The 13800-nt window shown below is 38.5% G+C and overlaps 1 protein-coding gene across 1 annotated transcript in view; it reads left to right on the top strand.

Annotated features, from left to right (window-relative positions):
* Nucleotides 1–2572, top strand: part of LOC116991092 (solute carrier family 43 member 3-like) — a 38262-nt gene extending 35690 nt beyond the window's left edge. The window contains exon 6 of the mRNA XM_033049445.1: nt 2352–2572. Coding sequence (XP_032905336.1) covers nt 2352–2516 — 165 coding nt within the window. The 3' untranslated portion in view covers nt 2517–2572. The remainder of the gene's footprint in view (nt 1–2351) is intronic.
* The last annotated feature ends 11228 nt before the right edge of the window (nt 2573–13800 follow it).

Here is a 13800-nt window from a genome sequence, read left to right as displayed (position 1 = left end):
GTTCTGAAATGAGACAGGTCAGGTGATGGATGTATGTGTTGGGGAGCACTTCGGATCCAGTGATCACAATACCATTAGTTTCAATATAATTATGGAGAAGGTCAGAACTGGACCAAGGGTTGAGATTTTTGATTGGAGAAAGGCTAACTTTGAGCAGATGTGAAAGGATTTAAAAGGAGTAAATAGGGACATTTTGTTTTATGCGAAGAATGTAGTAGAGAAATGGAGGACATTTAAAGGTAACATTTTAAGCGTACACAATCTTTATGTCCCTGTTCGGTTGAAAGGAAAGAGTAATAATTGGAAAGAGCCATGGTTTGAGGGAAATTGGACACTTGGTTCGGAAAAAGACAGAAATCTACAATATTTTAATAGCAAAAGGTTAACGAGGGATAAAATTGGTCCATTAGAGAGTCAGAGTGGACAGCTATCTGCAATCCAAAAGGAGATGGGGGAGATATTGAACAAATTAATTTTCTTCGGTATTCACCAAGGAGAAGGATATTGAATTATGTGAGGTAAGGGAAACAAGTAGTGTAGCTATGGAAACTATGAGGATCAAAACAGAGGAAGTACTGACACTTTTGAAAAATATGAAAGTGGATAAGTCTCCAGGTCCTGACAGGATATTCCCTAGGACATTGCGGGAAGTTAGTGTAGAAATAGCAGGGGCGATGACAGAAATATTTCAAATGTCATTAGAAACGGGAATGGTGCTGGATGATTGGCGTACTGCGCATGTTGTTCCATTGTTTAAAAAGGGTTCTAAGAGTAAACCTAGCAATCATAGACCTGTTAGTTTGACGTCAGTGGTGGGCAAATTAATGGATACTAAGTGATAATATATATAATCATCTGGATAAACAGGGTCTGATTAGGACCAGTCAACATGGATTTGTGCCCGGAAGGTCATGTTTGACTAATCTTCTTGAATTTTTTGAAGAGGTTACTGGGGAAATTGATAAGGGTAAAGCAGTGGATGTTGTCTATATGGACTTCAGTAAGGCATTTGACAAGGTTCCACATGGAAGGTTGGTTAAGAAAGTTCAATTGTTGAGTGTTAATAGTGGAGTAGCAAGATGGATTGAATAGTGGCTGAAGGGGAGATGCCAGAGAGTAATGGTGGATAACTGTTTGTCAGGTTAGAGGCCGGTGACTAGTGGGGTGCCTCAGGAATCTGTGTTGGGTCCACTGTTGTTTGTCATATACATCAATGATCTGGATGATGGTGTGGTAAATTGGATTAGTATGTATTCAGATGATACTAAGATATGTGGTGTGGATAATGAAGTAGATTTTCAAAGTCTACAGAGAGATTTAGGCCATTTGGAAGAGTGGGCTGAAAGATGGCAGATGGAGTACAATGCTGATAAGTGTGAGGTGCTACATCTTGGCAGGACAAATCAAAATAGGACATACATGGTAAATGGTAGCGAATTGAGGAATGCAGTTGAACAGAGGGATCTAGGAATAACTGCGCAAAGTTCCCTGAAGTTGGAATCTCATGTAGATAGGCTGGTAAAGAAAGCTTTTGGTGTGCTGGCCTTTATAAATCAGAACATTGAGTATAGAAGTTGGGATGTAATGTTAAAATTGTACAAGGCATTGGTGAGGCCAATTCTGGGATATGATGTACAATTTTGGTCGTAAAATGATATTAAAGATGTCAACAAAATAGAGAGAGTACAGAGGAGTTTTACTAGAATGTTGCCTGGGTTTCAGCACCTAAGTTAGAGAAAAGGGTTGAACAAGATAGGTCTTTATTCTTTGGAGCACATAAGGTTAAGGGGAGACTTGATAGAAGTCTTTAAAATTATGAGAGGGATAGCCAGAGTTGACATGGATAAGCTTTTTCCATTGAAAATAGAGAAGATTCAAACAAGAGGACATGATTTGGGAATTAAGGGACAAAAGCTTAGACGTAACATGAGGGGGAACTTCTTTACTCAGAGAGTGGTAGCTGTGTGGAATGAGCTTCCAGTGGAAGTGGTGGAGGCAGTTTTGATTTTATCATTTAAAATTAAATTGGATATGTATATGGACGGAAAAGGAGTGCAGGTAGATGTGACTAGGTGAGAGAAAGTGTTCGGCATGGACTAGAAGGGCCGAGATGGCCTGTTTCCATGCTGTAATCGTTATATCGTTATATGGTTATATGTGCTGGCAGAGGAGATCAATTTAGCTTCTCATCACAACCAGTAATTGGATGGTCCTGTCCCTGTGCTGCTCACTTCTATGTTCTTTGTTCCAAAGCTAAGGCCGAGAGGCCTCAGCGGTGTAATCCAATGTTGTGGCTGTGCTCTGCCCTTAGACTGACCGTCTCTCTCTTCATTAACTCCATTCTGACTTAGATGAACATCGCACTTATCGTTCTGGTATCCTTGGCCTTTGTCCACCCAATCAACGTCTACATCTACTGCCAGCGGGCCAAGCAGCAGATGGGAGTGTCAAACCGAGGAGTGAGCGAGAGAGAAAGAGAGAGATTGAGGAAGGTCAAGAAGGAGATAATGTTATAAAATAGGCTTCTAAAATGATGAAGGAGACTTTCAACATCGAGCACTATGAAAATCATCCATTTTTGGATAACGCATATAGGATTGGGAAGAAATCTGGTCGCCAAGATAAACTGAGAAATTTGATTGTTCGGTTTCACTTCTTGCAGATGAAGGAGAATATTCTCCAGGCAGCAAAAAAGTTGGGCGTGGTTGAATATGAAGGATGCAAGTTTCGGTTTGTTCCTGATTATAGTTACGAGTTTTTGGAAATTAGAAAGTCTTTCCATAATGTAATGTCTGAGTTGTTTAAGAAAAAGTTGCTCCCTGCCTTACTTTATCCAGCTAGACTGCGTATACGACTCTTTAATGGCAACATTCGATTTTTTAACAATCCTCAAGACGCTTCCAGCTTTCTGGAGGCTTATGAGGGTGAAGTTGCAACCAGGATTAATAGCTGATTAAGTTATAATTGGAGATTTACTGTTCCTATTTTGACAATGTATCATTTTGTAATGATTATGATGGTATCGAATAACAACTTTTACCTTCTCTAAGATACTGTTAATTTAATATAATGGTATATACACATTATTTTTTAAGATTTTCTTTGTTAGTTTTTCTATTTTTAAAATTGAAGGAATGTTTTCCCCCCTGTCTTTAGACAAATTAAGTGAACGCAGTTCTTGTTTTTCATATTTTGACCTTGGATAAATAATATGAAGTAACTCTTGTGTTCCACTACTAACATGTACTTTTTTAACCATAACATTAATTTTGTTTTGGCTATTGAGTGCAATTTATGCCTTATTTTTACGTTGGGTGCTGTCATTAGGAGAGATGGGGGGTAGGGAAGGGATTAGGTAGCGTACTGACTGTCTACTGGTCAGTTTCGGGCTTTTCATGGGTGGGGGTGGGGGGGTCTTTTGCTTTTAGCTTATCTTTTTTCATCTGTGCAGATTCTGAACTACAACAATGTCTGAAATGTCGTCACCTCTGGCTCCGCCCTAGATTTTTCATCTTCCAGTATCAAGAACTATTATGCTTTAAGAAATTAACCCTTTACATTCCACATGATTTTTGCAAACAATATGGATAAAGTTATTAACTTCCTTTCATGGAATGTGAATGCGTTGAACCATCCCATTAAGAGGATTTTTTTTTAAAGTTCTTCGTAGACTAAATGCTCAGATTATCTTTGTTCAGGAAACTCATGTAAGGCAAGATGACAATCAACGATTTTTCAAGTTTCGGAGAGGACAGCAGTTTCATTCAAATTCACAGGCTAAGGTGAAAGGTTGATTTAAGGGACAGAAATGTTGTGGTAACATGAGGGGGGACTTCTTTACTCAGAGAGTGGTAGCTGTGTGGGATGAGCTTCCAGTGGAAGTGGTGGAGGCTGGCTCGACTTTAGAATTTAAAAATAAATTGGATAGGTATATGGATGGGAAAGGAATGGAGGGTTATGGTCTGATGGTCTGAAAGTAGATGGGACTAGGGGAGAATAAGTGTTCGGCACGGACTAAAAGGGCCGAGATGGCCAGTTTCCGCGCTGTAATTGTTATATGGTTATATGAAAGATGTCTCTATTTTTATTGACTCCTCAGTTCCGTTTGTTCATTATGAAACAATTTCTGATCCATATGGTAGATTTTTGGTGATTACTGGTGTTCTTCATAACCAAAAAGTTACTATGGTGAATGTTTATGCACCAAATATTGATCACCCTGAGTTTTTTAAACAGTTAATTGCATTCTTTCCTAATTTAAATGAACACTTTTTAATAATGGGTGGAGATTTTAACTGTTGTTTGAACCACTTGATGGACAGATCTGCATCTGATCAAGTGCTTCCAAATAAATCAGCCAGTTTTATCAATTATTTTTTACTTGACTCTGGAATGTTAGGAGTCTGGAGATTCTTACACCCAAATGACAAAAAAAAATAAAAAATTCTCTCATGTATATCATATTTACTCTAGGATTTACTACTTTATAATAGATTCTCGGCTAGTTTCATCGGTCACTGCATGTGAGTATGATGCAATTGCTATTTCTGATCACGGACCACTGAAACTATCAATCAAACTACCTGATTCCAAGATTAGTGCTAATCAATGGCGATTTAAAACTACTTTGCTTCAAGATCTAAATTTTGTTAATTTTATTAAAGATCAGATTGCTTTTTTCTTCTTAACAAATTCTACTAAAGAAATATCCAATGGTGTAGTCTGGGATGCTTTTAAGGCATATATTCATGGACAAATTATTTCATATTACGCGGGATTAAAAAAATAAATTCAAAATGAAATATGTATATTGGCTGATGAGATTAAAGAAATTGATAAAAAATATTCAAAAGCTCCTAGTTTAGAGCTCTATAAGAATAGTGTTGAACTTCAATTGAGACATGATTTGTTATTAGTATCACCGATTGAGAATCAGCTACTTAAAACCAAAAGTCAATTTTATAACATGGTGAAAAATCTGGTAAATTACAAAGAAACATAGAAAATAGGTGCAGGAGGAGGCCATTCAGCACTTCCAGCCAGCACCGCCATACGTTGTGATCATGGCTGATAATCCCCTATCAATAATCCGTGCCTGCCTTCTCCCCATATCCATTGACTCTACTAGCCCCTAGAGCTCTATCTAACGCTCTCCTAAATCCATCCAGTGACTTGGCCTCCACTGCCCTCTGTGGCAGGGAATTCCATTACTCTCTAATTACTCACTAATCAGTTGAAAGCGGTGTCGGCCAAACGTCAGATTACTAAAGTGAGTAAATGGTATGGTACACTAACTGTAGACCATGATGAAATTAATAAATCCTTTCAGGAATTCTATACCTCCCTATACCAATCAGAATTTCTTACTGATTCCAATATAATGCATGAGTTTTTAAAGAAACTGAACTTGCACAATTTATTACATAATGAGTCTCTGTTGTTAGACGAACCCATCATGGAGGAAGAAATACAGAAAGCAATCCTCTCGATGAATTCTGGTAAAGCTCCCGGTTTAGATGGGTTTATAGCAGACTTTTTAAAGTATTTATCAAGTTTACTGTCTCCCTGGCTATGCAAGGTTTTTAAAGAAGCCTTTTTAATGAATAGATTACCACAATCCTTTTATGAAGCATCTATTTCTTTAATTCTTAAAAAAGATAAAGAACCTACTGAAATGACATCATATAGACCTATATCACTGTTAAATGTAGATTCCAAATTTCTTTCCAAAATATTAGCTATGAGATTGGAAAATATTTTACCGGAAATTATTTCTGAAGATCAGACAGGTTTTATTAAAAATCATTACTCATACTTTAACGTTAGGAGATTAATGAATATTGTATATACAGCATCAAATAAAACTCCAGAATGTGTTATTTCACTTGATGCTGAGAAGGTGTTTGATATAGTAGCATGGGAATACTTATTCAATACATTTGAAAAATTTAAGATTGGTCCAAAATTTATTTCTTGGATCAAGCTGATATATCATATACCTCAGGCTTCTGTACTTACCAATAATCAGAGATCCCCTTTTATCAGGCTCTTTCGAGGTACTAGTCAGGGCTGTCCTTTAAGTCCTTTACTGTTTGATATTGTTTTGGAACCTTTGGCCACCGCTATTAGGGAATCCCCTAATATTTTTGGTATTGTCCGCGGGAATAAGAAACATAAGCTATCTCTGTATGCAGATGATCTGTTATTATTCATTTGTAATCATGAGAAATCTATTCCGGCAATAGTAACACTACTTAATCAATTTAGTAGTTTTTCTGGTTATAAACTAAATCTTAGTAAGAGTGAACTTTTTCCATTAAACAATCCAGTTTCGAATTATGGACAGTTTCCATTTAGATTGACTACCGAATGTGTTACTTATCGAGGTATTAAGATTACCAAGAAACACAAGGATTTATTTAAAGCTAATTTTACGCCTTTAATTGACCATATCAAACAACAGTTTACTAAATGGTCACCAATGTCCTTATCTTTAATCGGCCGAATCAATGCTATTAAAATATTTATCTTACCTAAATGTTTGTATTTATTTCAGACGATACCAATTTTTATTGCAAAATCTTTCTTTGATATTATTGATTCCAAAATTTCTTCATATATATGGCAGAATAAAAATTCCAGACTAAGTAAAAAAAAGATGGTGGTTTGGCACTGCCGAACCTTAGAATCTACTATTAGGCCGTTAATGTTTGTTATTTAACGTTTTGGCCAAACGATTTAGAAGATACCCAATGCCCAGGATGGATAAAGCCTGAACGGGATTCTCTGCAATGGCTATCATTGGCTTCTATTCTAGGGGCCTCGTTACCTTTTACAATTACGAGATTGAATAAATATACGACTAATCCAATAATAAGACATACATTTCGAATATGGTATCAATTTCGTAAGTTTTTTGGATTGAATGATTTTATCTTATTAAGTCCTATCATATCTAATTTTCTCTTCCAACCTTCTAGTACTGGTCAAGCCTTTCTGTTATGGAAGAGGAAGGGATTAGTAGCTTTTGTGATTTGTTTTTGGATGGTTGTTTTATGTCTTTCAAACAACTTTCCAATAAATATAATTTACCTAACTCACACTTTTTTAGATATTTACAAATTAGACATTGTTTGAGGGCTACTCTACCCTTTTATCCGTTACCACATCAAACTGAAATCTTGGAAAAACATTTACATTTGAACCCTTATCAGAAAGGCTTAATAACGACTATTTATGAGTTGATTTTGATATTACTAATAGATACATTTGATAAAATTAAGAATGACTGGGAAAGAGAACTCCAAATTTCTCTATCTATAGAGAAATGGGAGAGGATTCTTCAATTAATACTTCCACAATGTGTGCAAGACACGCTTTGATACAATTCAAGGTGGTTCACAGAGTTCATATGTCAAAAGATAAGTTAGCTCATTTTTATGGTCATATAAATCCTACCTGTGACAGATGTAACGCTGAAGTGGCCTCACTGACCCATATGTTTTGGTCCTGCCCAATTTTGGAAAAAATATTGGAAAAAAATCTTTGATACTATTTCTGTAGTTTTAGGTATAGATTTACAACCTCATCCTATTACTGCAATTTTTGGGCTACCCATGTTAGATTCTATTCATTTGTCCCATTCCGCCCATCGGCTGATTGCTTTTACCACATTAATTGCCAGAAGATCTATTTTATTTAAATGGAAAGACTCTAACCCTCCGACCAAACACCGTTGAAACGATATAATGTTTAAATTTAGAATAAAATCAGGAGTGACATTGGTTGAACCCTTGGTTAAATTTGATAAGATTTGGGGAAAATGTAGTCAGATTCAGATTCAGATTCAGATTCAATTTTAATTGTCATTGTCAGTGTACAGTACAGAGACAATGAAATGCATTTAGCATCTCCCTGGAAGAGCGACATAGCAAATGATTTGAATAAATAATAATAAGTGTCCGGGGGGGGGGGGGTGATTGGCAGTCACCGAGGTACGTTGTTGAGTAGAGTGACAGCCGCCGGGAAGATGCTGTTCCTGGACCTGCTGGTTCGGCAATGGAGAGACCTGTAGCGCCTCCCGGATGGTAGGAGGGTAAACAGTCCATGGTTGGGGTGAGAGCAGTCCTTGCCGATGCTGAGCGCCCTCCGCAGACAACGCTTGCTTTGGACAGACTCAATGGAGGGGAGCGAGGAACCGGTGATGCGTTGGGCAATTTTCACCACCCTCTGCAATGCCATCCGGTCAGAGACAGAGCAGTTGCCATACCATACTGTGATGCAGTTGGTAAGGATGCTCTCGATGGTGCAGCGGTAGAAGTTCACCAGGATCTGAGGAGACAGATGGACCTTCTTCAGTCTCCTCAGGAAGAAGAGACGCTGGTGAGCCTTCTTGATCAGAGTTGAGGTATTGTGGGTCCAAGAGAGGTCATCGGAGATGTTGACTCCCAGGAACCTGTAGCTAGAAACACGTTCCACCTCCGTCCCGTTAATGTGGATGGGGTTGTGGGGATGGGGATGCCCCTGGACTTCCTGAAGTCTACAATGAGCTCCTTGGTCTTCTTGGAGTTAAGGGCCAGGTTGTTGTCAGCGCACCATGCTGCTAAGTCGGGCTAATAATGGGAAAAAAGCTCATACTTAAATTCTGGAAAAATGCGCCCACACCAACAATAAAAATGTGGATATCAAATATGTTTGAAACATTACATCTGGAAGAGATGAGATTCCTCTTAGCAGGTAAAGCAGACCAATTCCAAAAGACGTGGTCTACGTTTCTGGACCTATTACAAGCATGAGGTGCAATAGTAATTTTAAAAATAAAGAAATAAATAAATGGTATCAGGACCTGGCAATGGGAGGTAAAACAACAAAAACAGTCTTGGTTGGTTGTTCCCGTTTCTGCGGAGTTTAATGTTATAATAGAGCGAATGTTCCTACTTTCTTTTTCTTTCTTTTCTAGGGTCTACTTTCTTACTTTACTTCCTTCTCTAACTTCTTTTCTAAGGGGCTTTCTTTTCACAACACTCTCTTGCACTTCACGACTCTTGCGCACTTTCTTTACTTTCCTTACTTCTATCTTTTTCTTGAAGCTCAAAAAAATGAAGCGGTACAAAAAATGTATTAAGATATATGTGTTGTGTATTATTGTAATTTACCGTACTTCTAATAAAAATAATAAAAAAAACAAAAAAAAAACCATGCTGCTAAGCAACAGAATAACAGAATAACAGAATGGAAAAATTTCAACTAGGAGAGAAGTACTGTACATGGGTTAAATTGTTATATTCTAACCCAACAGCTAGAATATTAACAAACAAAATGTTATCAACTAAATTTAATCTCTCTAGAGGCTGTAGACAAGGATGCTCACTATCCCCACTATTATTTGCTCTTGCAATCGAACCCCTAGCAGAAAGCGTTAGAAGCGTTAAAAAATGATAGGGCAAGTTATTTTCTAAATGAGGAGGAGCTGCGTTGTAATGCAACGCAAAGGGATCTAGGGGTATTAGTACATGAATCACTAAAAGTCAGTATGCAGGTGCAGCAAGCAATCAGGAAGGCCAATGGAGTTTTGGCCTTTATTGCTAGGGGGATTGAGTATAAAAACACGGAGGTCTTGCTGCAGCTGTACACAGTATTAGTGAGACCACATTTGGAATACTGTGTACAGTTCTGGGGTCCATACTTAAGAAAGGATGTACTAGCCCTGGAGGTAGTGCAGCGAAGGTTTACAAGATTAATTCCTGCAATGAGGGGATTGACATATGAGGAAAGGTTAAGTAAGCTGGAACTCTACTCTTTGGAGTTTAGAAGAATGAGAGGCGATCTCATTGAAACATATAAGATCGTGAGGGGCCTTGATCGGGTGGATGCACCGAGGATGTTCCCAATGATCGGGGAAACTAGAACTAGGGGACATAGTTGCAGAATAAGGGGGGGCTCTTTTAAAACTGAGATGAGGAAGAACTTCTTCACCCAGAGGGTGGTTAATTTATGGAATTCACTGCCCCAGGGAGCAGTGGAAGCAGAAACGTTAAATATATTTAAGTCTAAAATAGATGTTTTTTTAGCTGCCAAGGGGATAAGGGGCTACGGGGAGAGGGCAGGGATATGGACCTAGGTATGGTTAGTATAGTAAGACCTGAGTGATCTCCTGGACAAGTGTCGATCGCCTGGATTGGGGTCGGAGAGGAATTTCCCGGATTTTTTTCCCGAATTGGACCTGGGCTTTTATCCGGTTTTTTGCCTCCCCCAGGAGATCACGCGGTTCTTGGGGTGGAGAGGGGTGATAGCGGTATGAAGGGGAGGGTAGTGTCTTGTGTTCTGTGTCTTGTGTCTACTGTTTGTGGGTAAGTGTGTCTGTTTAGTGTTCAGCCATGAGCGAATGGCGGTGCGGGCTCGACGGACCTGGTGGTCTACTCTCGCACCTACTTTCTATGTTTCTATGTTTCTATGTAAACCATCCAGGAATATTTGGATACAATACTAGAGACACAAGGAATAAAATCTCCTTATATGCAGATGATATACTAATATATATTACAAAATTAGAAACTAGTATTCCAAACCTATTAAATCTAATAACTCAATTTGGTCAGTTTTTGGGATATAGAATCAATTGGAATAAAAGCGAAATCATGCCAATAACAAAATTCAATTTACATACAATACAACAATCCCCTTTTAAAATAGTTAAAGATAAATTTAAATACTTAGGAATCTATGTAACTAAGACATATACCTCTTTTTTAAACTAAATTTCCCACCCTTACTGAATAAACTACATAAGAATATTCAATACTGGAAAACACTCCCCATTTCAATGCTTGGGAGAATTAATGCTATAAAAATGATTTTTTTAACCGCAACTGCTGTACCTACTTCAATTAATTCCGATATATATCCCAAAAACTTTTTTTTTTAAAGTCGACTCCATTGTTACAAGTTTTGTCTGGGATTATAAGAATCATAGAATAAGTAAAAAACATTTATGTAAATCAAAGATAAATGGAGGTCTGGCTTTGCCAAATTTCTTATTTTATTTTTGGGCAGTCCCTATTAAAAACATGAATTTTTGGCTGGAAGAAATGGACCAACAACCAGATTGGCTAATGATGGAAAAGGAAGACTGTCTACCTTTTGAAATTGGACCGATCACATTTGCCCCTACAAAACTGCACAAAAAAACCTATAAAGAAAACCCCATAATACATAGTGGAATACGTATTATTGTAATTATTGTAATTTACCGTACTTCTAATAAAAATAATTTAAAAAAAACCAAAAAAAACCATGCTGCTAAGTGCTGGACCTCCTCCCTGTAGGCCGACATCGTTGTTGCTGATGAGGCCAATCACCATTGTATCATCTGCATACTTGATGATGGTGTTAGTACCATGTACAGGTGTGCAGTCATAGGTGAAGAGGGAGTAGAGGAGGGGGCTCAGCACACAGCCCTGTGGAACGCAGGGTGAGGGTTGAAGAGGTGTGCTTGTCTAACCTAACAGACTGGGGTCTGTTGGTCAGAAAGTCCAGTATCCAGTTGCAGAGGGAGGGGTCGATGCCCAGGTTACCGAGTTTGGTGATCAGTTTTGATGGTATAATGGTGTTGAATGCTGAGCTGTAATCGATGAACAGCATTCTTACGTAAGTGTCTCTGTTGTCGAGGTGGGAGAGGGCGGAGTGAAGTGCCGTTGAGATGGCATCCTCCGTACTCCTGTTCTTGCGGTAGGCAAACTGATAGGGATCCAGTGTGGGGGGTAGGCAGCTTTTGAGGTGTGCCAGGACCAGCCTCTCGAAGCACTTGGTGATGCTGGGGGTAAGTGCAACTGGGCGGAAGTCGTTGAGGCTTGCCGCAGTGGAGTGTTTTGGCACTGGCACGATGGAGGTGGTTTTAAGGCACGTGGGGACAACTGCTTGGGCAAGTGACAGGTTGAAGATGTCAGTCCAGACGTCTGTCAGCTGCGCAGCACAGGCCCTGAGCACGCGCCCGGGGATGCCGTCAGGGCCAGCAGCCTACGTGCATTAGTCCTACTCAGTGCCACGTATACATCGTAGGGGTTGAGTGTGAGGGGTTGGTGATCGGCAGGTAGCACAGCCTTGATGGCTGTCTCCAGATTGTCCCTGTCGAAGCGGCCATAGAAGTGATTAAGCTCCTCAACATTTTCACACAACATAAATTGTTTCCTCTCCAACCATTATAAAAATTATTTTACCTTTATACGGTGGAACGGACTTGATGACAAACAGGAACTTAAATTGTTGAAATTCTTTGCAGCCCAGATTCTGTTTTGCTTTTTTTTTCTCTAGTTTAGGGGGGTTTTGTTTTTCCCTTTTTTCTCTCTTTTTTTTCTTTTTATCTTTTTGTTTTTTTTATAAATAAGTTTTCTTTTAAACATTTAACTATATTTACATAGAGACTGGGAGGTCTATATTCAACGTGTATTTTGACACTGGACTCATATTTAGGTTATACCTGTTATTAATGTAACCCTGATCCCTATGTATCAATACCATTGTTATGTTTATCATTATTCTTTTTTTTGTATTGTTTTTGTTTTTGGAAAAAAGCTAATAAAAAGACTTTAAAAGAAAGACAATTAGCGAGATATCTTCAAAGACATGACTGAGTCGGTCAGTACTAAGAGGGTAAATACTGAATCGGTGCTGAGAGTGCATTTGTATAGATGACACGTTAAAGATCAGCATCGGGAGCCAGCACGAAGTGGTAGGTGCTGAAGGCCAGTATTTAGCAGGTTTGAGGCCTTGGGGGTTTGAAGCCACACCAGTTTAAGTTCAAGTCCCAAACTGTACTGGGAACTCAGTGTTAAAGTAAATTGGCTGAAATACTTTAAAAATTAACACTGAGCTGATAAGACGCATCTGCTCTAAGTCTTGGACAGTGATATAATTTCTTCGATTTAAATTCTGCAAAATTTGGGGTGTTCATATTGAATGCTTCTGGTTGTTAGTTTCTGATCTTGTAAAATAGCTAATAACTCCGGAATTGTAATATGGCGATGCTTAGAATTGTGTAATTTACCCTGCTGTTGTAATTGTAACTTGAATCGTGACTGTTTATTATGTGATCTAATGTGGTATAAAATAGTGTGATTTACCTTAGAATTGTATTGTAATTGAATGCTTATATTTCATATTGCAGTGTGGTTGTGTATCATAGTTCTTAACTATATTTTTTCTTGTTTGAGAGTAATTTTGCTTGCGTGCTACAACTATATTTGCTTTTGTTTGAATCCAAGTGCAGGTGGTTTGCTGCTGCATTGTGTTTGCTTGTTCCTTTGAGACGGTGGTCCCCACCTTGAGTCGAAGCGTGTTTACCGTTTTAATTTAACACTTTAAAATCTTGTGTGATCTCTGTGATTTCTGTGTGTGAGATTTGTGTGGAAGGCTCTTGGGTACCCATTTGAAAGGAGATAGTTTTGTGTGTGAGACTTGCTATATGTTAGGAATTTTCGCCTATGTTCTGCGAGAAACTTTTCAGTGTGTTAGAAAACATTTCCTATTGTTTTGTGAGTAGACCTGTTAAGTGCTAGGAATTTTGCCATTGCAGTGTGAATAGCCTGATCTATTGTCTCTATTGTAATTTCATAATGGGAAACCAAATCAATACGGTGACAGACCCAGAGAGCCCACTTCAGGTTCTTTGCAGTAAGTTCCCCAAGGAGGCGGAATGTTTAAAACATTTTTCAGGAACATTGAACAAAAAGTGAGGTAGTGAGTTGTGGCCCGTGGGAGGGGTTGGAACCCTGGAGGACGTGAGATATATCAAGATGATGAAGG

The sequence above is a fragment of the Amblyraja radiata genome, chromosome 32 (assembly GCF_010909765.2).
Source record: "Amblyraja radiata isolate CabotCenter1 chromosome 32, sAmbRad1.1.pri, whole genome shotgun sequence".
Taxonomy (NCBI): domain Eukaryota; kingdom Metazoa; phylum Chordata; class Chondrichthyes; order Rajiformes; family Rajidae; genus Amblyraja; species Amblyraja radiata.
This window is presented reverse-complemented; position numbering and strand designations above follow the sequence as displayed.